Source organism: Mobula birostris, chromosome 8 (assembly GCF_030028105.1).
Source record: "Mobula birostris isolate sMobBir1 chromosome 8, sMobBir1.hap1, whole genome shotgun sequence".
Taxonomy (NCBI): Eukaryota; Metazoa; Chordata; class Chondrichthyes; order Myliobatiformes; family Myliobatidae; genus Mobula; species Mobula birostris.
In genome coordinates, this window is record NC_092377.1 from 74,735,616 (window position 1) to 74,762,769 (window position 27,154).

Consider the following 27,154-nt stretch of genomic DNA (forward strand, 5'->3'; position numbering starts at 1 on the left):
GAGCAGGTGATCTGCCTGTTAGCTCTCAATAACACAAGCATCATTTGAGTTTTAAAAGCAGTAGCACTGCAATGTATTGACTTTGAACTACAGGAGGCCAGATTTTGCGGTAACTGGCATGGAATAACAATTGCTGTAGTTAGAACTCGCTCCGGAGCATTCAGCTCTACAGTGGGCCAGATCACCCAAATTACCATTCACTGGCTTTTTTTTCCCTCCATGTGGTAACGATTAGAGAGTTTGTTTTTTTGCCAAATTCTCACTGAGCTTACTGATAGTCTATATTTCTGTGGAATTCTGCTACACAGCACTATTGGCATCTGAGTGAGCTGGTCAAACGCTGAGGTCTCCTTAACTAATGAGCTTTAAGCATTGGGAAATATCACCACATAAAAAGACAAAATTGAGAGAAAAAGTACTTAAAAAATAAAATATATGTTACTTAACTCCACATAGGAAAATTACAAAGGTGGAGCAATGAGGGTCTGCTTTGCAATCGTGAATTTTCAAGGCAGAAAAGTCCGCTGCCAGTCATTTCCATTTAACAGGTCAAGGGTACCTTGGTTTGAAAATTTAAAACTTGACCTTTGACACAGATTTAATAAGAAATGCAAATGTATTGTAATTTTTTAAGAAAGGGAAGGTATGGGCAACTTACTCCTTTTTCTGACAAGAAGAGGAACAAATAGAATAGTAACAAATTTGAATTTAACTGTGTACTGACCTAATGTATATTTCATCCACATATACCAGGAAGCCTTGCTAAGAGATGACAAGAAATTCTATCCGACAATATAAATGTAGATTTCAGAACAGGGCGACTTATTTTTAGTCTAACTGTTGGTAGCACTGGATGTATTTGCAGGGTGATATGTGCTCATGCCAAGTTGATGTTGCTTACATTTACTTACGAGGGGTGATTGATAAGTCCGTGGTCTAAAGTAGAAGGAGTCAATTTTAGAAAACCTAGCATATTTATTATTCAACATAGTCCCCTCCTACATGTACACACTTAGTTCAGCAGTCGTGGAGCATACGGATCCCTTCTTTGTAGAAGTGGTCCACAGTGGAGGTGATTGATAAATTTGTGGCCTAAGGTAGGAGATGAGTTATTAACTTCAAACTTTCTGCATTATTACTCAGAGTTGAACTGCACGTGCATGTAACGAGAGCACCTTGGACCTCCAGGTGGTCCACAGCAGGGGTGATTGATAAGTTTGTGGCCTAAGGTAGAAGGAGATGAGTTATACAGCTCTCATAATGTGCATGTGCAGTTCAACTCTTTTGAGTGAAAACACAGAAAGTTTGAAGTTAATAACTCATCTCCGTCAACCTTAGGTCACAAACTTATCAATCACTCCCGCTGTGGACCACTTCTGGAGGTTCAAGACGCCAGCTTCTACAAAGAAGGGATCTGTATGCTCCACGACTGCTGGACTAAGTATGTAAGTGTAGGAAAAATAAATGTGCTAGGTTTTCTAAAATTGACTCCTTCTACCTTAGGCCGCGAACTTATCAATCACCCCTCGTAAATCATTTTGACCTTAATTATGAAGCAAAATACAAAATACAACATTTGAACTACTTTCTTCACAAAAATTACATTCTTCTCTATTAACTTCTAAACCTAAAGCCATCACGAGCAAGGCAAATTATGTCAAAAAAAGGATTTTAAAAAATAGTCCATCATGTTCTTTCCTTTCCTAGGTCGAGTATCTTCAACAATTCTGCTGTGTGGGAAACATTCTTCATTGCTGTTCTCAAACATCCATATTAAATCTTTGCCCAGTGAGGGCTTCAAAAACAAATTATCATCAAAAATCCTTCCAGTTGTTTGTATAATTAATGCCCGTCTTCTGAACTTCTTTGGAAGTGGGCAAGGCAGTTTAGTCATGGTGGAGTGGAACAAGGGAGAATTTTGCATGTCTTAATAATCTTAGATTCTCAAAAAATAAACAATTAAATTTACATTTCCTACTTTCAATATCTCAGATCAGTGTTCCCAAGCATATTTTAGCAATCAGGCACTGGATTTCTCAACACCCAACCTCAATAAACCCTTTGTTCATAGATCTTTGTTTAAGAAAATGGTGTGGAATATCTGTGCAAAGGCAACAGAGCCCAGGGCCCCAGGGCCTGACTGGATCCCCCCAGATCGGATGCCTGAACCTAGTGAGCATCCTGACACCAGACACCCCCAGTTATCCACTGGAGTGGCCCACTCCTCTTGTGGACCGTCAGACCTGCAGGGGAACAACCACCCACATACATTACAACCCACTCCAACACTTCCAGGTCTGTCCTGAAAGTGTCATTTGCATTCTAGTACAGGTGGCTCCACAATCTGGACTTCCAGAACTGACCAGACTTAGCCAGTTATCTTGAAAGTAAGGTAAGAGGGTTGGGCTGAAGATGAGCTGATGCAACCTGACCTGCAGGCCAACACTCTTCAAGACCCCACTCTTCCGCATAAACTCTTCTTCAAATTCTGGACTCTGGAAGTCAATGACTCCCTCTACAACTTGATCCTTGATTTTCTGGCCAACAGACCGCAATCAGTAAGGAACATTTCCCACCACAAAAGTTCTAACCATTAGTACACCATATGATTGTGATCTCAACCCCCTACTCTACTCCTTTACATGCATGACTGGGTGGCCAGATTTAACTCCATCTACAAGTTTGCAGATGATGCCACTGTCATGGGCCACATCTCAAATAATGATGAGTTGCAGTAGAGGAAGAAGCTAGAGAGCTTTGTAATGTGGTGTCGTGACAATAACCTTTGCCTCAATATCAGCAAATCAGTCAGATTGATGACCTTTCAACTCATACGGGAGAATAAGAACCTGATAGATAGGAACTACAGGGAGGTAATCATCCCTAGCTTGCAGGAGACAGGTAACTGGGTGACTGTCAGGAGAAGAGAGGAAATGCATAGCCTGTGGAGGTTACAGCCAGGGTGGCCATTCCCCCAGTAATAAGTAAACAACTTCAGATACTGTTGAAGGGGACGAGCTATGGTGACTAGGTCTCTGGCACCGAGTCTGGTGCTGTGGCTCAGAAGAGAAGAGAAGTGAAGAGGACTGCAGGTTTGGTAGGAGATACCATAGTTAGAGGAAAAGAGATGAGATTCTGTGGGTGATAGAGACACCCAGATGTATGTTGCCTCCTAGGTGTCAGGGTCAGGGATGCCTTGGATCAGATCCATGGTGTTCTCCAGGGTGAGGATAAGCAGCCAGAAGTCTTGGTACATATTGGCACCAATGACATAGGTAGACAAGGAGAGGAAGTCCTGAAGAGAGATTTTAGGGAGCGAGGTAGAAAGCTGTAAAGACAGAACTTTAAGGGTAGTAATCTCTGGATTTCTGCCTGTGCCACATGCCAGTGAGGGTAAGAATAGGATGATATAGTAGATGAATGTGCAGCTAAGGAACTGGTGCAGGGGGCAGGGGTTCAGATTTATGGATCATTGGGATCTCTTCTGGGGGAGGTATGACCTGTACAAAAGGTTTACGCTTGAACCCAAGGAGGGCCAATATCCTTGCAGTCAGGTTGGCTACAGTGGTTTGGGAGGGTTTAAACTAATTTGACAGGGGGATGGGAATTGGAGTGATAGTGCTGAGGAGGAGCAAACAGAGGCTATGTGTAGTGAGACTTTAAGCAAGAAACTGATGATAGGGCAAAATTGCAGTCAATAGGATAAGTTGCAACATATAAGGTGAATAAAATAGAAGAGGGTGAATACAGAACTGAGGGTGTTGTATTTGAATGCGCGGAGCAAACGGAGTAAGGTAGATGTACATGTAGCACAGTGTGGATTAGCGTGTATGATGTTGTAGGCATCACTGAATCATGGCTGAAAGAAGATTATAACTGGGAGCTTAATGTCCAATGATACACATTGTATTGAAAGGACAGGCAGGAAGGCAGAGGGAGTTGCATTGTTCTGTTGGTAAAAATCAAATCAAATCATTAGAAAGAGATGACATTGGGTCAGAATGTGTTTAATCATTGTTGATAGAGCAAGGGAACTGCAAGAGTAAAAAGACGCTGATGGGAGTTGTACACAGACACCCAAATAGTAGGAAGGATGTGGTTGACAAATTACAATGGGAGACAGAAAATGCAGGCCAAAAGGGCAATGTTACAATTATCATGGGGGTATATTGGAAAAATCAGGTTGTTGCTGGATCCCAAGAAGGAGAATTTCTAGAGTGCCTATGAGATGGCTTTTTAGAGCAAATCTTAGTTGCGCCCACTAGGGGATCAGCTATTTTGGATTGGATGTTGTGCAATGACCCAGAATTGAATAGAGAACTTAACGTTAAAGAACACTGAGGGGTAAGAGATCATAATATGATTGAATTCACTTTGAAATTTGAGAAGGAGAAGCTAAAGTCAGATTATCAATATTACAGTGGAGTAAAGGGAATTACAGATGCATGAGAGAGGAGTTGGACAGAATTGGCTAGAAAAGAACACTGGCAGGGATGACAGCAGAGCAGCAATGGCTGTAATTTCTAGAAGCAATTCAAAAGGCACAGGATACATACATTCCAAAGAGTAAGTAGTATTATAAAGGCAAGATGACAAAACCCTGGCTATCAAGAGAAGTCAAAGGCAACATAAAAGCCAAAGAGAGGGCACACAACAGAGCAAAAATAGGAAGGAAGTTAGAGGACTAGGAGGTTTTTAAAAACCAACAGAAAGCAACCAAAAAAGTCATTAAGAAGGTAAAGGTGGAATGCAAAAGTAAATCAGCCAATAATATACCAAAGATATCAAAAGTTTCTTCAGATCGATGAAGTATAAAAATGAGGTGGGAGTGGATATTGGGACTGCTGTAAAACAATGCTAGAGAGGTAGTAATGGTGACAAAGAAATGATGGACAAGCTCAATAAGTATTTTGCATCAGACTTCACTGTGGAAGACACTAGCAATATGCCAGAAGTTCTGGAGTGTCAGTAGTGAGAAGAATCTGAAGTTGCCATTACTTGAAAGAAGGTTCTTGGGAAACTGAAAGGTCTGAGGGTAGATCAGTCACCTGGACCTACAGTGTACATTCAGTGTTCTGAAAGAGGCAGCTAAAGAAATAGTGGAGGTACTTGTAATGATCTTTCAAAAATCACTAGATTATGGAATCGTTCAGGAAGACTGGAAAAATGCAAATGTCATTCCATTCGGAAGAAGGGAGAGAGGCAGAAGAAAGGAAATTACAGGCCAGTCGAATGTTAAGGATGAGCTCTCAGGGTACTTGGGGGCACATGACAGGCTGAAGTCAGCATGGTTTCTTCAAGAGAAAATCTTGCCAGACAAATCTGTTGCAATACTTTGAAGAAATAGCAAGCAGGAGAGACAAAGGAGTTAATGTTGTATACTTGGATTTTCAGAAGGCCTTTGCCAAGGTGCCACACGTAAGGCTACTTAACCAGTTACGAGCCCATGGTACTACAGGGAAGATTCTAGCATGAATAAAGCAGTGGCTAATTGGCAGGAGGCAAAGAGTGGGAATAAATGGAAGCTTTTTTTTTGGTTGGCTGCCAATGACTAGTGGTGTTCCATAGGGGACTGTGTTGGGACCACTTGTTTTTACTTTATTTGTCAATAATTTGGATGACAGAATTGATGGCTTTGCTGCAAAGTCTGCAGACCATATGAAGATAGGTGGGGGGGCAGGTGGTTTTGAGGACGTAGAGAGGCTGCAGAAGGATTTAGATTCAGACGATGGGCAAAGAAGTGGCAGATGGAACGTGATGTTGTTAAGTGTTCAGTCATGCTCTTTGGTAGAAGAAATGAAAGGGTTGCCTATTTTCTTAATGGAGAGAAAATACTAAAACTGAGGTGCAAAGGGACTTGGGAATCCTTGTGCAGGATTTCCTAAAGGTTAATTTGCAGATCGAGTCTATGGTGAGGGAGGCAAATGCAATGTTCACATTGATTTCAAGAGGACTAGAATATGAAAACAAAGATATAATGTTGTGACTTTAGAAAGCACTGGTGTGGCCTCACTTTGAGTATTGTAAGCAGTTTTGGGCCCTTATCTTAGAAAGAATGTGCTGAAACTGGTCCTATGTTTTGTTGCCTTACTGACTTCAAAAAAGGGGAGGCAGGTGCAGTGCCCATGATCCTGTCATACGGAATTGAGGTTGACAGTTTCAAGTTCCTTGAGTTAACATCACCAATAGCCTGTTCTGGTCCGATCAAATAGAACAAATAGTCAGGAAAGATCACCTGCTTCCTCAGGCAGCTGAAGAAATTTGGCATGTCTCGGTTGACACTTAACAATTTTTATTAATGCACCATAGGAAGCAGTCTGTCTGAATGCATTGCAGATTGGTATGTCAACCGCTCTGCCTGTGACAGCAAGAAACTGCAGTGAGTTTGCACATCAAAGACACCAGCCTTCCCTCAGTGGATACTGTCTACACTTCTGGTTGCCTCAGTAAAGCAGCCAGCATAATCAATAGACCCCACTCACTCTGTATAGACTCTTTTCTTCCTTCTTCCACTGTGCAAAAGATATAAATGCCTGAAAGTACTTGCACCAAGCTCAGGACAGCTTCTACCCTGCAGTTGTAAGACTATTAAAATGACAAAATGGACTCTTGACCTCACAATCCACCTTGTTATGATCTTACACTTCACTGTTTACTTGCACTGTACTTTCACTGTAGCTGTTACATTTCTTTCTGCATTATTATTGTTTCACCTCGTTCTACCTCAGTGCACTGTGCAATGAATTGATCGGTGTGAACACTATGCAAGACAAGGTTTTCACTGTATCTGAGTACATGTGACCATAATAAACCTATACCAATACCACTTAGAGAATGCACTGAATGGAGTCTAGACAACACTGCAGACAGAGCTGCCCTCCCTCCATAGCACAATAAATACTTAAGACCCTGGAAATAGTATTTAGATGTAAGGACATGCTAACTTGAATGTTCCATTCTTCATTTCCTGCAAAGAACAGTGCCCATTGTATAATTTATTTAATTTTGAAAAATGAATTGAGTAAACATTTTAAAGGTGGTAAAAAATGATAACCATAAAAGTATGGATCTATCCACCTGTCTTTGAAAGATCTGCCCTCTTATGGGACAACCAAACATTTATTGCCATCACATTTAAAAATCTTTATTTGTTAAAAATTCATTAATATAGTGTGTCATTGAAAGCAAACTTTCCATCAGTATATCCCTGGATGTGATCTCCCAAGGTAGTTCGACCTCAGGTAATCATAAGGGTCTAAGCTGTACAGGATCTTTTCAGCTTTAAGTGTCTTCCCTCCCTTGAGTTTCACTGGAAAATGTTGTGACGGGTGAGCGATGAGGAGAAACCGGGGAGGGGATGGAGACTGGAAGATGCTAGAGGCGGGGAAGGGTGGGAAAGCTGGAGGGACAGGGGGAGTTTGAAAATGACAACAGCAGTTTGTTTGCACCTCTGGAAGGATCAAAAGGCAACGAAGTAAATGTGAGCAAAGTAACATTAATGCCCCTTTGCAAATGTGGGTTCATGTCCTGAGCTGTCTGGCGATGTTCAGCACCCACCTTTACTGAGGTGAGGCCTATGGATACATTGTTGTGCTTCTTGCCTCTCTTACAGTTCAGGTCTGCTGACCTGCATCAATGAATGATTGTGGGTTACAGCGGAAGTTCAGCAATGCAAGGACAGGAAAGTGGGAAATGAACTCAGCAGAGAACTGAAGTCCCTACTGGATTGATGAGAAGCTGTTTGGAAGCCAGGCTAATGAGTGTCTACGAGATAAATGCTGGAAATCTGAAACAAAAATAAAATATGCTGGGAAATCTCAGCAGGTCAGACAGCATCTGTAAAAGGGAAACAGCCAATGTTTCAAACCTGCTATTTTAGTTGTAACTGGGGGGAAAAGAGGTGCAAATTAGTTTTCAGCAGAAAGTGGTGGAGGATATGTAAAAGAAAGGGAAATCTCTACAAATTCAGTTGGGTACAGTTAACAGCACAATAATCTCAATGTCTGTGTAATGAGTTGCTAATGAGAAGGCAAGATCTTGCCCACTAAGTAAAGGATATAAAAACCACAGAAAACTGAATATGCTGTAAAACATGCCTGTTTGCCTATCTTCTGATAAGGTCTATGGGTAGCAGCAGTTACAGCACAACTGGCAAAGTCTATTGGACCATATGTCCCTTCATGCCTAAGCAAGAAAAGCCGGTGCTTTTCTGGGATACAAATAAATATTTAAAAGAGCAGAAAAAACCTCTGTTAAATTAATGCAGCTTCCTTTACTTCTCTATTTAATGATGAGAACAATCTGAGAGATCTAAGCTAATTGAATTTTGGAAAGTGAAAAAAAGGCTAAGGTTAAAAATCAATTTATCAAAGGCCAACCTTTTGCAGATTCAGGCTTGGTTATTTGTTTTCTGAACAATCCAAAGTGGTAACAGTACGATCTCCATCCAAAACATCAACTGCTCCTTTCCCTCTATTTGGACCCATTGAGTTCCTCCAAGAGTTTACTTTTTGGTGACAGTAATACAGTACATAATTTTCCAAATGTTTACAGTGCAGAATGCAGTAAAAATTCATAAATTTCATCTTCCAATAAATAGAATTGCCCTGCAAGATTAAGTCCAGACATTCTTCAGTCAAGTTTCAAACACAGCTTACCTATTCATAATACTCTACTCATTTCAAAAACCAACACTTAACCAGGTCCATATATTCCATCATGGTGGGGTAACACGTCGCGTCCTTTTCAAGGTGGTTAGTCCACCTTTGGTCCCCACCTGGCACTCAGCTCTCACCTGTGGCTCCCCGTAGCTGTTTGCATGCGACAGCGCCCACACCCCGGGCAACGGCTTCGACAAGCCGGCTAAACCAGGTGAGGGTAGCCGACGGGTCTCAAACCCTCGGTGAGATAGGGAGTTGTCTATCCCAGCACGTGAAGACAGACTCCGGCGGATTGAGCGGACGAGACCAATGGAAGGTCCAACGGTCAAGAAGGCCGTCTCTGCAAGCGTCGTGGAATGTGTAGAGCAGGGCAAGACACAGAAGACGTCCTGGTCATCCACTGTGCCTAGTCCCATCTCCAGCCGTCTCGACTCTGTCTTGCCACTGGATCCAGATGGGAATTGGGAAGAGAGAGTGAGGCTGATGTTGCGCAACTCTCCCTCACTTAAATCCAAGTCACATGCTAGTCTCGACACCATCAATAATGGTGTCGAGGTCCTCATCGACGTACGATGGACGAACAACAACAACAACATATTCCATCATACATTTCTAGATTCACACTCGCACATACTGTGTGAAAACCTTCACAAAGGCAATTCACAGTAACAACTATCAAACATAATTTAGACATCCCACCTCTCCCGGAAGTTCTGGGAGTCTCCCACATATTGATAGCAGCTCCCTGATGCACACAAATTATATACAATATCCCGGAAATCGATTTTTTTGAGAGCGAGCGAGAGAGAGTGTGCCATGGCAGAGTGTTCCAAAAAAAGAAAATATAAAACGTACTTCACCCCAGATTACACTAAAATGTACCCCTGCCTAATAGGGGTAAAAAATAATGACAGTGTTGCTCACTGCACTGTTTGCAACAGTGACTTTTCTATTGCCCATGGTGGGTTAAGACTGTAAAAGACATGTTGAGGTGAGTTTAACAGGTGTTATTTGTTCATCAGCATAGCTAACGTTATTTAAACTAGCTGGCTAGCTGTTAAGGAGCTACTCTATTGCAGACATCGCACCTCTCCTGGAAGTTCCAGGGGTCTCCCGCAAATTGATGGTGCTACCTCCCTGAAATGAGTTTCTGCAGGGTGGGATGTCTGATAATTGGATTCTGTGTTACAGCAGGATGAGTGATGAAAAGCTTGGTCAAAGGGGCAGCTTTTAAAGGAAGGAGAGAGGGAAAATGTAAGGCATGAAATCAAGAGCTATGGGCTCATGGAGTTGAAAATATGTCCTTTGATGGTACAGCAATTAAATTTCGCGATGCTGCAGATGCCAGGAATAGAAGGGCACAGGCAACTTGTGAGGTGGGGTTGGCAGGGATGGAGTGCTGTGTATGGAAAAGGTTACGGCAATAGGACCTCACAAACTGGAAAAAAAACTATAATATTTTTAATGTACAGTGGTTAGTTTTGTGAATAGTTCCAAGGCAATATTTCAGTTCATTGCTCCATATGGACAAGATACTTAACAGGTACAACTAAACATTTTGTAGTATTAACAGCTGTGATGCTTCCTTCTCATTTTGGTCTTCACAGATTTCTTTCCTCATTAATATTTACCAGGATGTAAATTTTAAAGTGTGCAAGGGAGGAGAACGCCATGAAAATTCCCCTAACTTACACATAAAATTTATTTTTAATTTCTTGTTCCATTCATTTTATGGCATTCTAGTTAAAGTGTGCCACATATTCACAGATCAAAATGCTACCACTGTGTTTCTCATTCAAAGTTCCAGCACAAATTTCAAGGAACAAAAACTACAATTGTAACTTTGAAGCTCGGTGCTCTGGGCTTGACCACAGATGTCCTACAATATCAATAGAGTGTCCAGTGACACACCTGTGTCAGCTCGTAAGTTCAAGTCAGAATGGGACTCAAAAGCTTAGACTGAATATTCTACTTACACAGACAACTAAGTCAGTTTAAATTGTGGGCTATAACAGCTTGTTTTAAAAGAACTCTACAAACCACAGCAAACAGAACTCATTATTGAAACTACAACTGATCTCCCAATAATAACAGGGTGCTTAGCCCACCAAAATATAGCAATTGGGGAAAAGCTGGAATTTTTTTTTGCATAAAATGAACCTGATCATTGCAGACATGACAGACAAGGCAATTACCAAAGCATTCAGTCTGGTTTATCCATATGCAGCCTATATTCAACAAGATAGTCAAATAGGAATAGCTTAAGACAGATTGGTTTGATTCTCTCTCACCTTCAAGTTCAACAAAATGGATAGTGGATACTTATGCAACCAACAATTGCTCACACTAAGCAGATATTTATTCAAAGGACAGAAGATATAAAAGAAATTATAATACAGGAAGTGAAAAGGTTAAAACACAGTAGTCAACTAAAACAGACAGCCTCAATTCTGCTTTATTTAAAATTTACTTACACCATTCCACAGCCTTGCAATGAAAAGCACAATAGGATATCACGATGCAGCTAGCAGAAAACTTATTGAAGAGGCAGTTTTAAAGGAACAGCTGAAAGGATGCGAGAGAGGTTTAGAAGGGAAGCTCAGGACCTTGGGACTGAGTAGTTGAATGCAAGACCAGCAGCAGCACAGACACTTAAATTGGGCTCATTAATTTCCAGTGATTATTTCAGTAGGTATTTTAGAAAAGAACTTCAACAAAGGAGCAGGCAAACAGAACATAAAAAATAGGAACAGGAATGAGTTACTTGATCCCTCAATTCTTCTCCCCCATTTAATGAGATCATGTCTGATCAGATTGTAATAATGGCAACACACACAAAATGCTGGAGGAACATGGCAGGCCAGGCTGCATCTATGGAAAAGAGTTAACAGTTGATGTTTCAGGCCAAGACCCCTCATTAAGACAAGAAAAAAAAGAAGAGAAGTTCGATCAAGAAGGTGGGGGGAGGGGAGGAAGAAGTATAAGGAGGTGGGTGGAGACCATACTGGGAGCATCGGATATAGTAGATGACCCCAGGAGACTCACGGGTGAAGTGTTGCCTTACCTGGAAGGACTATTTAGGGCTCTGAATGGTAGTGAGGGAGGAGGTATAGGGGGAGGTATAGCACTTGTTCCACTTGCAAGGATAAATACCATGAGGGAGATCAGTGGGGAGGGATGAATGGAGAAGGGAGTCTGTAGGGAGTGATCCCTGTGGAAAGCAGAAAGTGGGGGCAAAGGAAAGATGTGCTTGGTGGTGGGATCCCGTTGGAGATGACGGAAGTTACAGAGAATTATGTGCGGAAAAGAGGAACCCTATCCCTGGTGGGGTGGAGGGAGGGTGGTGCGAGACAGACATGCATAAAAATGGAAGAGTTGTGGTTAAGGGCAGCATTGATGGTGATGGAAGGAAAACCCCTTTCATTGAAGAAAGAGGACATTGCACTTGTTCTGGAATGAAAAGCCTAATCCTGAGAGCAGATGTGGTCAAGCTGGAGGAACTGAGAGAAGGGGAGAGCATTATTATGCCCCATTCTTGTCCATCTGCAATAATCATTCACACCATTGCTTATCTACAAGATATCTGCTTGTGCCTGAAAGAAAATCAAAGATCCTGCTTCCATCATTCTTATAGGAAGAAAGTTCCAAAGACTCATGATCTGCTGAGGGAAAACATTTTGCCTCATCTTCTTTAAATTCCCTAATTAGTAACAGTGACACCCAGTTCTCAGTCCTCTGGTAGAGGAAGCATCTTTTCCACATTAACTTTGTCAGGCCATTAACACATTGACACACTTCCTTAAGTAAGGAGGCCATTTCTGTACATTGATCTTCAAATGCAGCCTCGCCTGTTTTTTCTTTAGCATTCAATTTTTAGCTTTACGAATTACTTTAGCTGCAAATTAACCTTTTTGTGAATAGTGCCACTGAACCTCCTGTACATTTCAGAGCTATGCAATGTTTCACCATTGAAAGTAAAATCCTTCTTTTCTTACTTTTCCTCCAAAAAGAATCAAATAGGAAGATACAATTTGTAAAGGTCTATAGGGTTCCAAGGATTAGACTAGAATGCCTTATCTGAACATACATGCCGAATGAAGGATATGCTGGTTGATATTATCTTGGAAAGATTCAGAAGTGGACTATTTCATCTCTAATCTACTCCCACAACCTACGTGTGTTGAATGTCATACTCATGGTCAAGCTGCTGAATTTCATGCTGGCATGGCTTCTGAGCGGAGACCCGATAACATCATCTGGCTCCTGAATGAGTCCAGGCGTTATAGGAAGGAGGATGCCGCAGAAAATACTAAACAATTCAATTCTGACATTGAGGAAGCAAAACAAATATTGTGCCATTTGTGGGCCATTGTGTGAGTGAGGAATTGAGGTTTTGGCCCATAGAGGCTTTGCTAAGGAAAGGCAAAGGCCGTAGGTGGATATTCTTTGGTTATTTATTCATTCTTTCTCATTGCACATTTAGAGCAGTGGGGAAGCCAGGAAGGACAGTGGAATGCTCTTCTTGTGGGTTACGGGAAGGCAGTGAGACCTCCAGTATCCCTGATGACTACACCTGCAAGAAGAGGGGCGGCTGGGTAGCGTATTGGTTAGCACAACGCTCTACAGTTAGGAGATCTGGGTTCAATTCCTGCTGCTCTCTATAAGGAGTTTCTGTGCTCTCCCCATGACCATGTGAGCTTCCTCCAAGTGCTCCGGTTTCCTCCTACAATCCAAAGGTGTACCAGTTAGTAGGTTGACTGATTATTGTGAATTGTCCCGTGATTAGGCTAGCTGATTGCTGGGCTGTGTGGCTTGAAGGGCCGGAAGGGCCTACTCCAATGTGTCTCAATAAAACAAAAAGTGCATCCAGCTGCAGCCTCTAACAGACCGTGTTAAGGAGTTGGAGCAGGAACTGGATGAACTCTGGATTATTCAAAAGGCTGAGGGGTTTATAGACAAGACATACAGGGAGGTAGTTACACCTGAGGTACAGGACACAGGTAACTGGGTGACCAGTGCAGAGTACCCCTGTGGCTGTTCCCATCAACAACTTTGGATACTTTTGGGAAGGGTGACGTAGCAGAGAAGAGCCACAGCGGTCAGGTCTCTGGCATTGAGTCCAGCTCTGTGGCTCAGAAGGAAAGGGGGAGCAGAGGTGCTGTGGATGAGAATAAGATTCCCGAGTGGCATCTTGCTTCACGGGCGCCAGGGTCAGGGACGTTTTCGATCACGTCCAAAGCATTCTTAAGTGGGAGGGTGAACAGCCACTGTGGTCCACATCGGTACCTATGACATAGGCAGGAGGGGTGCTGAGGTCCTGCAAAGTGAGTTGAGGGAGTGAGGCGCTAAGTTAAAGAACAGGACCCCCAGGGTTGTGATCTTAGGATTGATACCCATGCCACATGCTAGTGAGACCAGAAATTGAAAGATCATAGTTTAACATGCGGCTAGGGCAATGGTGCAAGAGGCATGGTTTCAGATTTCACCTTCCAGAGAAGGTGGAACCTGTACAGAAGGATACTTTGCACCTGAACTGGAGGGGTTCCAGTATCCTAGCGGGAATGTTTGCTACTGCTGCACGTTTAAACCAGAGTTGCAGGGGGACGGGAATCAGCCATATCAGATAGTGGAGTGGTTGTAGTGAAAGATGTTGTTCAGACTACATATATAATCAGGAATCACAAGGTTGAGCAAGGTATGATTAATATTCTAAGCTACATATAATTCAATGCAAGGAATATTGTAGGAATTCAAAGATGAGTTTAGGGCCTGGATCAGTTGTAGCCATTAGCAAATTTGCTTGCAGGAGGGACAGGACTTACAGCTCAATATTCAAGGGTTCCATTGTTTTAGACCTGATAGAGTGGGAGGGACGGCATTACTAGTCAGTGAAAATGGCACAGCAGTGCTCAGTCAGGACAAACTGGAGAGTTCATCTAAATAAGTCTTTATGAGTAGAACTAAGGAATAAGAAAGGTATGCCCAAATTAATGGGATTACATTATAAACCACCCAATATCTACAGGATTTCCAGGAACAAATTTATAGAGGGATTGCAGAATATCGCATGAAATAAAAGGTTATAATAGTCGGAAATTTTAACTTTCCACATATTGACTGGGACTCCCATACTGTAAGAGGACTAGATGGGAGAGAGTTCATCAAATGCGTTCAGGAAAGTTTCTTTAATCAATACGTAGAAATTTCAACTAGACAGAGTGTGACAATACATTTCCTAGTACGGATTGAGACAGGCAGGTGACAGAAGTTTGCGTAGTGGAACACTTTGCAACCAGTGATCATAATGCCATTAATTTTAAGGTAGAAGGAGATGAGGATAAACTTCAAACTTTCTGCATTTTCACTGAAAGAGCTGAACTGCACGTGCATGTAACAAGAGCTATATAACTCATTTCCTTCTACCTTAGGCCACAAACTTATCAATCATCCCTGCTGTGGACCACCTGGAGGTCCAAGACGCCGACTTCTACAAAGAAGGTATCTGTATGCTCCACGACTGCTGGACCAGGTGTGTACGTGTAGGAGGGAACTATGTTGAAAAATAAATGTGCTAGGTTTTCAAAAATTGACTTCTTCTACCTTAGGCCACAAACTTATCAATCATCCCTCGTATATTAATAGTCTGGTTGATAATGCAGTAAACTGAATCAGCAAATTTGCAGATGACACCAAAATTGGTGGAGTAGTGGACAGCGAGGAAGACTATCAAAGCTTGCAGCAAGATCTGGATCAGCTAGAAATATAGGCCGAGAAAAGGCAGATGGAATTTAATGCAGATATGTGAAGAGTTGCACTTTGGAGGACTAACCAAGGTATGTCTTACACAGTTTGCAGTAGGAAACCAAGGAGTGTGGTAGAACAGAGCGATCTGGGAATACAGATGCCATAATTCCTTAAAAATGGTATCACAGGTAGGTAGGATCGTAAAGAAAGCTTTTGTCACTTTGTCCTTCATAAGTCAATGTATTGAGTACAGAAGTTAGGATGTTATGTTGAAGGTATATAAGACATTAGTGAGGCCTAATTTGGAGTATTGTATTTACATTAGTTTTGATCACCTACCCACAGGAAAAATGTAAATAAGACTGAAAGAGTGCAGAGAAAATTTACAAGGATGCTGGTGAGACTTGATGACCTGAGTTAAAGGGAAAGGCTGAACAGGTTAGACTTCATTCCTTGGAAGATAGAAGATTGAGGGGAGATTTGAAAGAGAAATACAAAATTATGGGGAACGTAGATGGATAAATGCAAACAGGATTTTTACACTGAGGTGGATCAGAGTAAATCAAGAGATCATGGTTTAGGAGTGAACTATGGAATGCTTAAGGGAAGCATATGGGGGAGCTTCTTCACTCAGGGTGGTGAGAGTGTGGGACGAGCTGCCAGCATAAGATATAGATGTCTGTTCAGTTTCAATACTTAAGAGAAATTTGGATAGGTTCATGGATGGGAGGGGTATGGAGGACTATGGTCCAGGTGCGAGTCAATGGGAATAAGCAGATTAATGGTTCTACAGAGCTGAGATAGCCCAAAGGATGGGTTTCTGTGCTGTAATGTTCTATGACTATGACACTAATTGCTAGGTTCACTTCAACCTAACTTATAAAAGTAAATTGTCATTTCTGGCAACACACATCAAAGTTGCTGGTGAACGCAGCAGGCCAGGCAGCATCTCTAGGAAGAGGTACAGTCGACGTTTCAGGCCGAGACCCTTCGTCAGGACTAACTGAAGGAAGAGCTAGTAAGAGATTTGAAAGTGGGAGGGAGAGGGGGAGATCCAAAATGATAGGAGAAGACAGGAGGGGGAGGGATGGAGCCAAGAGCTAGACAGGTGATTGGCAAAAGGGATATGAGAGGATCATGGGACAGGAGGCCCAGGGAGAAGGAAAAGGGGCGGGGGGGAACCCAGTGGATGGGCAAGGGATATAGTCAGAGGGAAAGAGGGAGAAAAAGGAGAGAGAGAGAAAGAATGTGTGTATATAAATAAATAACGGATGGGGTACGAGGGGGAGGTGGGGCATTAGCGGAAGTTAGAGAAGTCAATATTCATGCCATCAGGTTGGAGGCTACCCAGACGGAATATAAGGTGTTGTTCCTCCAACCTGAGTGTGGCTTCATCTTTACAGTAGAGGAGGCCGTGGATAGACATATCAGAATGGGAATGGGATGTGGAATTAAAATGTGTGGTCACTGGGAGATCCTGCTTGCTCTGGCGGACAGAGCATAGGCGTTCAGCAAAACGATCTCCCAGTCTGCATCGGGTCTCACCAATATATAGAAGGCCACATCGGGAGCACCAGACGCAGTATATCACCCCCAGCCGACTCACAGGTGAAGCGTCGCCTCATCTGGAAGGACTGTCTGGGGCCCTAAATGGTGGTGAGGGAGGAAGTGTAAGGGCATGTGTAGCACTTGTTCCGCTTACAAGGATAAGTGCCAGGAGGGAGATCAGTGGGGAGGGATGCGGGGGGAACGAATGGACGAGGGAGTCGCGTAGGAAGCGATCCCTGTGGAAAGCGGGGGAGGGGGGGAGGGAATGATGTTCTTTGTGGTGGGATCCCGTTGGAGGTGGCGGAAGTTACGGAGAATAATATGTTGTCACTTCTATTTTGTTTTATAAAAATATGAACCAGGTTGGAGTTGTTGTTCCATTCCTTTCTTTATTTCTCAGTGCGATTCATACAAAAATCAGCCAAATCTGCATTCACAAAACTGTGGAGTTTTAATTGGAATTAGCCTGCAGTACAAGCTGACTTTCTACAAAGTCTTTATTAGATTATAAATTATGTAGTAGTAGAACCTGGCACTACCCACAAAACTAGCCCTAATCCTGAGTGTATTAATCACGGTGGCATTTTTTTTTAACTAATTGGCCCTTTTGCAGTTCTTGGGAAGTTACTTCAGAATAAGCTGTTTCTTTGAGGATAAGAACAAAAAATGACTAATTTTAAAAGCTGTTGACTATATATCTCATTAATCTGTAAAGAAAATGACTCTCATATCCTTAAAATAGCCAGCAAATTGCTCTACAGATTTTAAAATCATTTTTAGTGAATTAAGATTAAGTTGCTCACAGGCAGTGGGCTGATTAAAACTGCTTATGTTTGTAATAAAATCCTTTCAGCTACACTCATTAAACTACACCAAGAAATCATTCTTAAATATGTCAAAAAGCATATTTTAAATCAGATTTATAAAAGTACACACATTTGTACATATTAAATGCTGCCTAACTAGTTGCCTCATGGTATAACTTGAGCTTTTCATGCAAGTGAGTTTCAGGAGAAACAAATGAGAAGTTAGCAATTCTTACCACGAGTGCACCAGGATCGCATGCTGCATCCAGTGCAGAAACATTGTCCTCCCTGGTGGCTTCAACCAACCTTTACACAAACAAGCACTTCCTTCCACTCATAAATATCATAAGACACAGAATCGTTGGATGAAATTGGCTGGGAAAGATATGAATCTGAGTTCATGGGACGTCTGGCAAATTAAGTCCCAAAGGGGAAAAGGCCAGGAGGTAAATTCAGCTGGTCCAACATTTCCAACCTCAGATAAAGAGACATTTAAATAGTTCCCATCATTGACAAAAGAGAAGTATTTCAGCCTTTTTAGCTGAAGTGCATTATAAGCTGGTTTAATCAGGAAAGTGATAAATAAACTCCACAAATAAGATTCTCCCAAAAAGCAAATATGACCTTAGCGAGAAGTAACTGCACAACTAATTTAAATCTGGAGTTAAATTATTTACTAAACCATCAAAAAGACTGTTGATTGCGATTTTAACCTGAAGATTTTATCTCCATCTTGATGCAGGTCTGTGTTTTTATTCTCCAAAGTAGCCAATTAGCACAAGACCCATACAACCTTTAGACTTTGGGTCAAAATCACGAATCTCCTTTCATCAGGTTCAGAAGCCAAATCATGAAAGCTACTTTGTTCAAATTGTGATGAAATCACATGAATTCTGTAATTTTATATTTAACTTAGGCTAATTGAATCCATGCTAATTTTAGAAATGTGCCATGAAAGGTCATCATCTCAGACATCCCACCTCTCCCAGAAGTCCAGGAGTCTCTCGCATATTAATACTGGCTCCCTGATGCCCGCAAATTATACACAATATCACAGAAATCAATTTTTTTGAGAGCGAGCGAGAGAAAGCAAGAGAGAGCGCGAGAGCAACCACGAGAGAGAGCGCACGCGCGAGAGCGAGAGCAAGCAAGCAAGCGAGCGAGAAAGCAAGCAAGAGTGTGCGAGCGACCATGAGAGAGAGAGCGCGCGAACGAGAGCGCGCCATGGCAGAGTGTTCCGAAAAAAATAAAACGTACGTCACCCCAGAATACACTAAAGTGTACCCCTGCCTAATAGGGGTCAAAATAATAACAGTGCTACTCGCTGCACTGTTTGCAACAGTGACTTTTCTATTGCCCATGGTGGGTTAAGACTGTAAAAGACATGTTGAGGTGAGTTTAACAGGTGTCATTCGTTCATTAGCATAGCTAACGTTATTTAAACTAGCTGGCCAGCTGCTAAGGAGCTACTCTATTGCAGACATCCCACCTCTCCCGGGAGTCTCCCGCAAATTGATGGTGCTACCTCCCTAAAATGAATTTTTGCAGGGTGGGATGTCTGTCATCTCAATTTTTCCTGCTCTTCTTCCAAGACAGAGCCCATGCAGCAATACCTGTGGGTGCGGTACAGAAGAGTAATCAAAAGTGCCATGCCAACTTAATCTTTTAACTTGCCTGCAAGACATTGGATCCACAGACCTGTTGTTTTAAAGATGCCTCACATGTGCAGATGCCAAAATCTGAAGGCCTATTTAATGATGATAATTAGCATTTGCATATGTTAATCTGGACTAATCTATATTCAAAAGACAGATTCGCAAGTGCCTTATCAACATTGCAAATACAACATAATTTAAACATATGTAACAGAGATACCAAGTAAATTGTACTATTAAATGCAAAACAAAAGTAACTTCTATGTGATTCCCCCCACATAATCAAACTTATTAATGTGAAGTCAACAAAAAAAAGTCATAGACCTAAAGCATTAACTGTTTTCCTATCCACACTTGTGGCCTTAGTTGCTGAGTTTTTTAAAGCATTTTCTGTTTTTATTTCAGATCTCCAGCATCTGCAAAGTTTATTTTGAGTTTCGCCAACAAAATTACACCAATATTATGCAAAATCATTTCTTACTAATGAAATTTTTGAAAGGAACAATATCCACAGGGCTGTTTAGTTCTCCCTCTTTTACTCCAGCAGCTGTCTTCTCATTGTTCTTTAGTACTAATGCTATTGTCCATTGTTGTAATGATTTTGTTTTTCTTCAAAAAAAGGTCAAGGTGATGCACAGAAGCATTATTGGAAGTAAGTTGATATTAAGCTTCATAATATTTGGGAAGGGACTTAAAAACTTCATTAAGCTGGTAGGAGTTAAGGAGTAAATTGGAAGGCAAGGACTTCTAGGCACAGAATTCCAAGGCAGCTGAAAGCAGAGTCACCAATGGCACTGTTAAAAAAAAACGTATGACCAAAGAGGAAAACAGGAATTCTGTCAGCATTCAGAAACAATTCAAATGCAACACCTAGTAGAGATAACACTGATTCTTGCCTCATCTAATATCCATAGATGTGTATTAATGAAAGTTTTACTCTCTCCAAGTTAAGGACGTACAGTAAAGAAAAAAAACTGATATTCCTACTGCACTCACAGGTAATTCAGTTGTAATATAAGGGCCCAGGGTAAACATTGGGATAGGGTGGCATTCCAGAAAATGGAATTTATAATCTAGACTTGCAAATTCAAATTCCACCATAGTAGTGGAGGAAACTAAATTCAGTTGATAATCTGAAGCAAACAAGGTTTTAGTACTGAATCATACAAACACAATTATTAATCTTCATTTGATTCACCAATGATCTTCGGTGGAGGGAGACAGCAATCATTAACTTGTCAAGCTTTAGTGCTGGAATATTGTGTACATTTCATTTGCTTATATCACTATACCAATCCCAGATGCACCAATGTGGTCGATAATTGAATGACCTTGCATGACATCCAGCTGAAGGGCAACTACCCCAAACCTAACAAATGTTGGCCTTCCCAAAAATGTCCTGATTCAAATGGAAAGGAATAAATAAACAGAGACAAAAATGCTTATTGCATAAATACAATTTGTTTCTTATTCTAGAATGCATACACAATTAAACATCTTATTTGGTGAAAAAGTGATAATTAGCTTTCACTTGAATGTTAATTTGAGCTGAATAACATATTACTAGAACCTTTAATTGTGCTAATTGGGTTCAGACTGCACTTATTATTAACAATTTGCATTCAACCCATACATTGCTTGGTAATAAAAGGCAATAGCTGATGTCAAGTAGCTTCAAATGACCTTAAGGAACACCAATATATTGCCTCACATCAGTTCTGTCAACCATGCTGGCAATTATCTCTTTCAAGTGCTACCAGGCCCTACTATTAGACTGTAACATAAACACTATTACCAAAAATTCCAAAAGCTATGAATGTCACCCACAGCATTTCCCTTAGGACAGAAATATGTCTGTAGTCCCAAACAGCAACGTGCATTTATTTGTACAACACCTTTAACATGGTAAAACATTCCCTGGATGCATTACAAACACAGTCTGACAATGCATGGGTGACAAAGCTTGGCCAAAGAGGTAGGGATATATTTAAAAGAGGGACTGAGAGGTTTCAGGAGGGAATTCTAGAAATTATAGGCTTGAGATCCAGATGAATTGATATTTATGGTGGAAAGAATAAAAATCAGGTTGGATAAGGAATCAGAATTGGAGGTGAAAACAAATCTGAAGGCTATAGGACTAGTCAGAGGCAAGGGATTTGAAAATATTAGTACGCGTGAACAGTGAAGTCCAAATTGAAAGCCAAATTAAAATCCAGAAAGCCAAACGGGCTGAGTTGACATACAATACATACAACTGTACTTAGAATGAATCAGAAAGTCAGAAACACTTTGATCCTATCTGGAACAAGGCTTTGATGAAGGAACGCTGAGAATTTTCTCTTTCTCTTCAAGTGTTACCGTGCAGCATGGCAGGCCTTCATTGACTGGAAGATAAATAAGTTTCAGCATCTGTCTATACATATCCTCATCTTTTGCTAAATGTACTGGGAGTATGGAGAGCAAATTCATCAATGGAATAACTAAAATATTAATTTAAATTAGACTCAAGGGCTGCTGTTGCTACTCATTGTAAAACAACACAAGGTATTGTTTTAAGCCATAAGAACACTTCTTGTGATGCATTCTTTCCTGTCATGAACTTGGCTGAAGATGGAGGTAAACTCTGCTTTCGTTAGCCTGACAGGAAGGGACTCTTGAGGTGAACACCAGTTCTGACAAATCATTATAAACCATAGCACTAGACACTTGCTGTGTTAATGCAATCATTGTCATTTGTCAAAGTCACTTTTACTCTCCCCTTCCACCTCAACTAAAAGCCCTGCTGCAGCTGGAATCATACCGCTTTTGTTTACAAATTGTTCTAATGGAGAGGCCTACTTAATTCTAATCAGCCATGGTTTCACTCTGCTGTAACCTAAACCCTCTTTATCAAGCAGCAGAGATAAAAAGGAATAAGAGGCTGAGGAATTTAAGAGTGAGTTCGTCACCAGGAGCCAGAGTTCAGTTTATGGGTTCATCATACATCAACTGATAGAGTGTGTCTAGGTTGTTTAAACATGAGAGAGATTGCTTAGTATTAAGTTTCCAGATGGCCTGACATGGAAATACATTGCATTTATCAAAGGCCTCTTCAGTTTCTGAAATGTAGCCACTTAAACTGTCTGGGCTACCACCAATGTAAATATTATGTGAAATAAATCTGGGTCCCCTTACCAGCAGGGGAAGGAGGTGGGGTGGAGGGAAATGGCAGCAATGTGTTGAATTATTTTTACTGACAGAAGTCAGTCTCAATTCCCACAGCAACTATTTTGATAGACGCTGTAAAAGCTGACATAGCATTTTATAAACTCAAATGACAATGTGAACCTTGGGAATCCATGGAATGTTTTTTATCTTATTTTACACCAATTGCTTCAAGTAAAAAAATCTCAGCAAGTGTCACTGTACAGCCAGCTGGGAATCTCGCAGGCAAATTCACAAAGGTCTGTAGTTGATTCAAACTGCCAACAAAGAGACAAGAATTCCCCCCCCCCCCACACACACACACAAAATGAGAGTGGGGTGGAGAATTGTTGTATGAACTTTCAGCATTTTGAAACAAATCTGTTTTAATCAGCTTTAGAACCATGTGATTTCAATCCCTTTCCACCCAGGCATTGATCAATTAATTTCCCCTAGCTGAAGTTGATAACCAAAATGTTTTCATGTTGTGGGTGTAATCAGAATAAGAGTAAACATGGCACTGTTGTGAGTAACTTACATCCAAGTCAAATTTAAAAGTATAGATGGATGGTTACTGGATGTATAATCCACAGGCCTGGATTAGTGAACCTGACACGAGATCAAATCTAATTTAAATTTCGATAATTAAATAACATGGAATTAAACGTTAGTGCCAGTATTACTAATTACTGGCTGTGGTAATGCCTTTTAGAGAGTACACTTGTTCTCCTTACCCACTCTATTCTATTTATTACTGCAGAAAAACAAAATATGCCTGTCTATTAACAGCCTGCTGAAACAACTCACCATACTGATGTCAATGGTTCAACATCACCTTTACAAGGACAAATAGGATGGTTAAGAAATTGGAGCTCACACCAGCTCTGGTGTTAATTAATTAAAATTAAACATTGCAATGCTTGTTCCTTCAATTTAAGTCATTCTACCACTTACCATCTTACAATGCAATTCAATTTCAGTATTTCAAACCCATGATTAGATACAATAGTCCTAACTTTCATAGAGTGGCATGAAGAACATTGATTTGTGCATTAAACTGAAAGGATAATCTGAATATACTGAAAAGAAACAGACCACTTAGCCCTGCAAGACTACATTGATGTCCATACACAAATTGCCTCCCATTCCACCAGCCTCAATTCAGCCTTTTAATTTTCCTTTCCCACCTTGTGTGCCTAAGCTATTTGCCTGAACCACTTCACGTGGTATCATATTCCACATTCTAGAACTTTCAGAGAAAATAATTACTTCCTTTCTAGAACTTTCAGAGAAAATAATTACTTCCTTATTTGGTAGACAAATTTATTAGTATTTGCCTTGTTTTTTATGAATGCTGATTTTGGACTCTTCCTCAAATGAAAACATCTTACTTGTGTCTAACTGTCCACTCTGGCTGTAATGAATAACTGTAGTGAGTCAGAGAGCTACATCACCATGCAATGTAATGGGTTACTTTTTCACTGCTGCATTTTGTGCAAGTTTGGAAGTCCTGATTTAGGAAGGACCTTAGAGGAAGCCTGTAGCAATTTATCAAACCAGAGGGAGTAATGAAGTGACAAAGCTAAATGGATAAACTTCTTTATATTCACTGGAGTTGTGAAAGCTAAGTTTATGAACCAATTGATTTTCATCTATTCATCCAGAACCAAATGTCCCAATCTATGTAGCCAGAGAGAGAGACAACGACCCCAGTTATCGTCTTGTATTGAAATGAGTGAAACTACTACACAGTTATGCTGAGTTCTGGTTAATTGAACAGAGCTGATGTGCATGGTGACTGAACACCTCCTGTATTAAATTAATTGTCCCAGGTATATTGTTGGAACTTTGGGGTGATATTAGCTCTATACAGTGACAAGTTAATCTATACAGTAAAACTGAAAAAACAATGGACTTGGTATATTTGATTGTGTTTTCTTCCATGATGCTGCTTGACCTTTGTTATGCTTATAGCATGTTCTGCTTTTGATCATATTTCCTGTATCTTCAGTTTTTTGCTCTGAATGTTTGAAAATGTAGACAGCCAGACAGATAATTGTCAAATCGTTAGCATCACCGCTAGTGTGTGTCATAAACAAGCACTCTGCAGGTTTCCAGACCCAATTTTCTAATAAACCATGAATCTTCGTATACATTTGATATTGTAATTTTTTTTAGAAGAATGAAGAGACAATTCCCTTTCCATGTTATCTTAATAAGCTGAGGCAAAGGTAACACTTACGATAGACCTCAGGCCTTGAGTCTCCAACAGCTTCAGAGAAGTCTCATAGCAGTTCCTCAACTGGCGTTTAAGACGTTCATCACAGTTTCCTCTTGCTATAGGTCCCACAGTATGAATGACATCTAAACGCAAAAAGGAACAAAATATCTTTCAGTCAAAAAGTGATTGAGCAGAGGAGGCCATTGAACCCACAATGACTATTGAGCCAGCCATTATACAGTGCTACTTGCATTAAAATATTGTGAATAAACAGTAAAAACATAAATTTTGTGTCCAATGTAGTACCGGTCATTTAATTATAACATCTTCATATAAAATTGCAGTTACGAGCTGAAAAATATGTTAGTGCTCAATTTCCCAACTAACTCTAAAATAATAGCAAAATTTTAAAGAATATACCAAAATTTACATGAAAAATATTAATTACTGGGGGTTGATTTCAGGATGGCAATCCAAAACTTTGAAAATTTTCTTTAAAAAATCTTCCAGTTTATAAAATGGTTCTATTCAAGTCAATAATGAATTCAGTCTGGAGGTGAAATCAATTAGATTTACCTTTTATTCATTTTAACTTCACATTCAAGTCTATAATCTTGCTATTTCATGGACAGCATAATAAGGCAGTTACTTGTTCATCGAGCCTAATTTCACCACCATGAATTACAAAAAAGGAGCTATCTCACAACACTTTATTCAATCATCAGCAAAGACAGGATGACACTCTCCAAGGATCAAGCTACAATTGTAATTGGGCAGACAAAGCACTCCTACAGCAAGGATGAAACCACTGACATTTGGAAAGAATAGGTGAATACTAAAGAAATCGACATACAGAGCAGCATCTATAAACCCATCTTACATTATATAATTCAATTACTTGGGTTTTGCAATCAGTTTGTTCTTGTTACAGGAGGGAGCAGAGATGGGAAGCAGAGGTAGTGGGCCAAAATTACAATGAGGCTAATGGGACATTACTGCAACCTGTGGGGAAAAAATGCAAAGGTCTTTCAGTTATGGTCTGGAGACAAGGTTAACTTATTAAAACAGTCCAAACGCTGAGGTGTGACCTGCCAGAATTTCAGAGATTAGACATGGTAGAGAGAAGACCTTCTCAGTTGTGGATGGCTTCAGAATAAGAGACATAAATAAGGGAACCAAAGAACAAGGCACCCAAATAAAAAAAATGAGAACTCAAGAGAAAACATCTTTATCCACAAAGCAAATAAAATGTGTAACACCCTAATGTAGAGAATTGTTAAAATGAACAGCACAGATTCAGTGTAAAGGGAAGAGTAATGCATATGGGTAAGAGAGTAGAATATAGGAAACACTGATCTCATTGGATATAGAAAGCTATAGTGTAAAGAGCAACAGATTCTCAGATTGTTTGGCTTTTTTCTGTGCCACAAATAATACATAGTGAACAACACCCTAATAAATAACATGCAAATCAGGCTGCAGTTACAAAACAAAAGTGAAATTTCATTCCAATTGAATGTCAAGAGGAAAATATATAATGAAACATTCTTCCTTCTTCCTAAGATTTCAGAGGCCTTGAGCCGTTTTGCTACTTTTGGAAAGTCAACGCATTTATGTACATGAAAAACACAATGTGCTGATCTTAGTGTATCTAAGAATCACTATGTTAGATTTCTGACTAAGCCTTTCAGCTCAAAAATAATATGCAACATATTTTGCTGGAAGTGCAAGATAAAAATGAAGGCGTTGGAGACTGGAGAATTATAGAACCAATATTCCATTTTCCTAAAGAGCAAGATTTGAAGATTGGTAATGAATTGTAGAAATTTTCAAAATTGGAGGATGTTGAGAGCCAATTTAGGAACAGAAAGAGAAATAGAAAGAAACAAGAAGTTGTTTAGAGAAGAGAGATCAGGGAGCCCAGCTTACATTATAAAATTCAGCACATTTTTAATGATATTTTTGAATTCTCTAACAGTCAGCATAACTGTACAGATAAAATGGTTTCCCATGTGTAGCAGAGATATCTGCTAATGCTGCTTGATCACTACAATGACACAAAAGGACATTTTTGCATCTCTTATCTTTCTATAACAATTGGCAATTAATGCGTAAATCTGTCAATATTTTTAAAATATCAGGGAAGCTACGACCAAGACACTGCAAAAATAAAAAAAAGTTGCAAAAAAAAATCAACCTGCAAATTCTTCAGGTTCACAAATCAATGAGTTTAGATTATGAGAACACTCAGTCCTCTTACATTGTCATTTAGAAATGCATACATGCATTAAGAAATGATACAATGTTTCTCCAGAGTGATATCACAGAAAGCAGGAC

At 40.4% G+C, this 27,154-nt stretch overlaps 1 protein-coding gene across 1 annotated transcript in view; it reads right to left on the reverse strand.

Annotated features, from left to right (window-relative positions):
* The window catches only part of macrod2 (mono-ADP ribosylhydrolase 2), a 1,223,981-nt gene that overhangs the window by 407,935 nt on the left and 788,892 nt on the right, over positions 1-27,154 (reverse strand). The window contains exon 6 of the mRNA XM_072265467.1: positions 24,839-24,960. Within this exon, the coding sequence (XP_072121568.1) occupies positions 24,839-24,960 (122 nt within the window). The remainder of the gene's footprint in view (positions 1-24,838; positions 24,961-27,154) is intronic.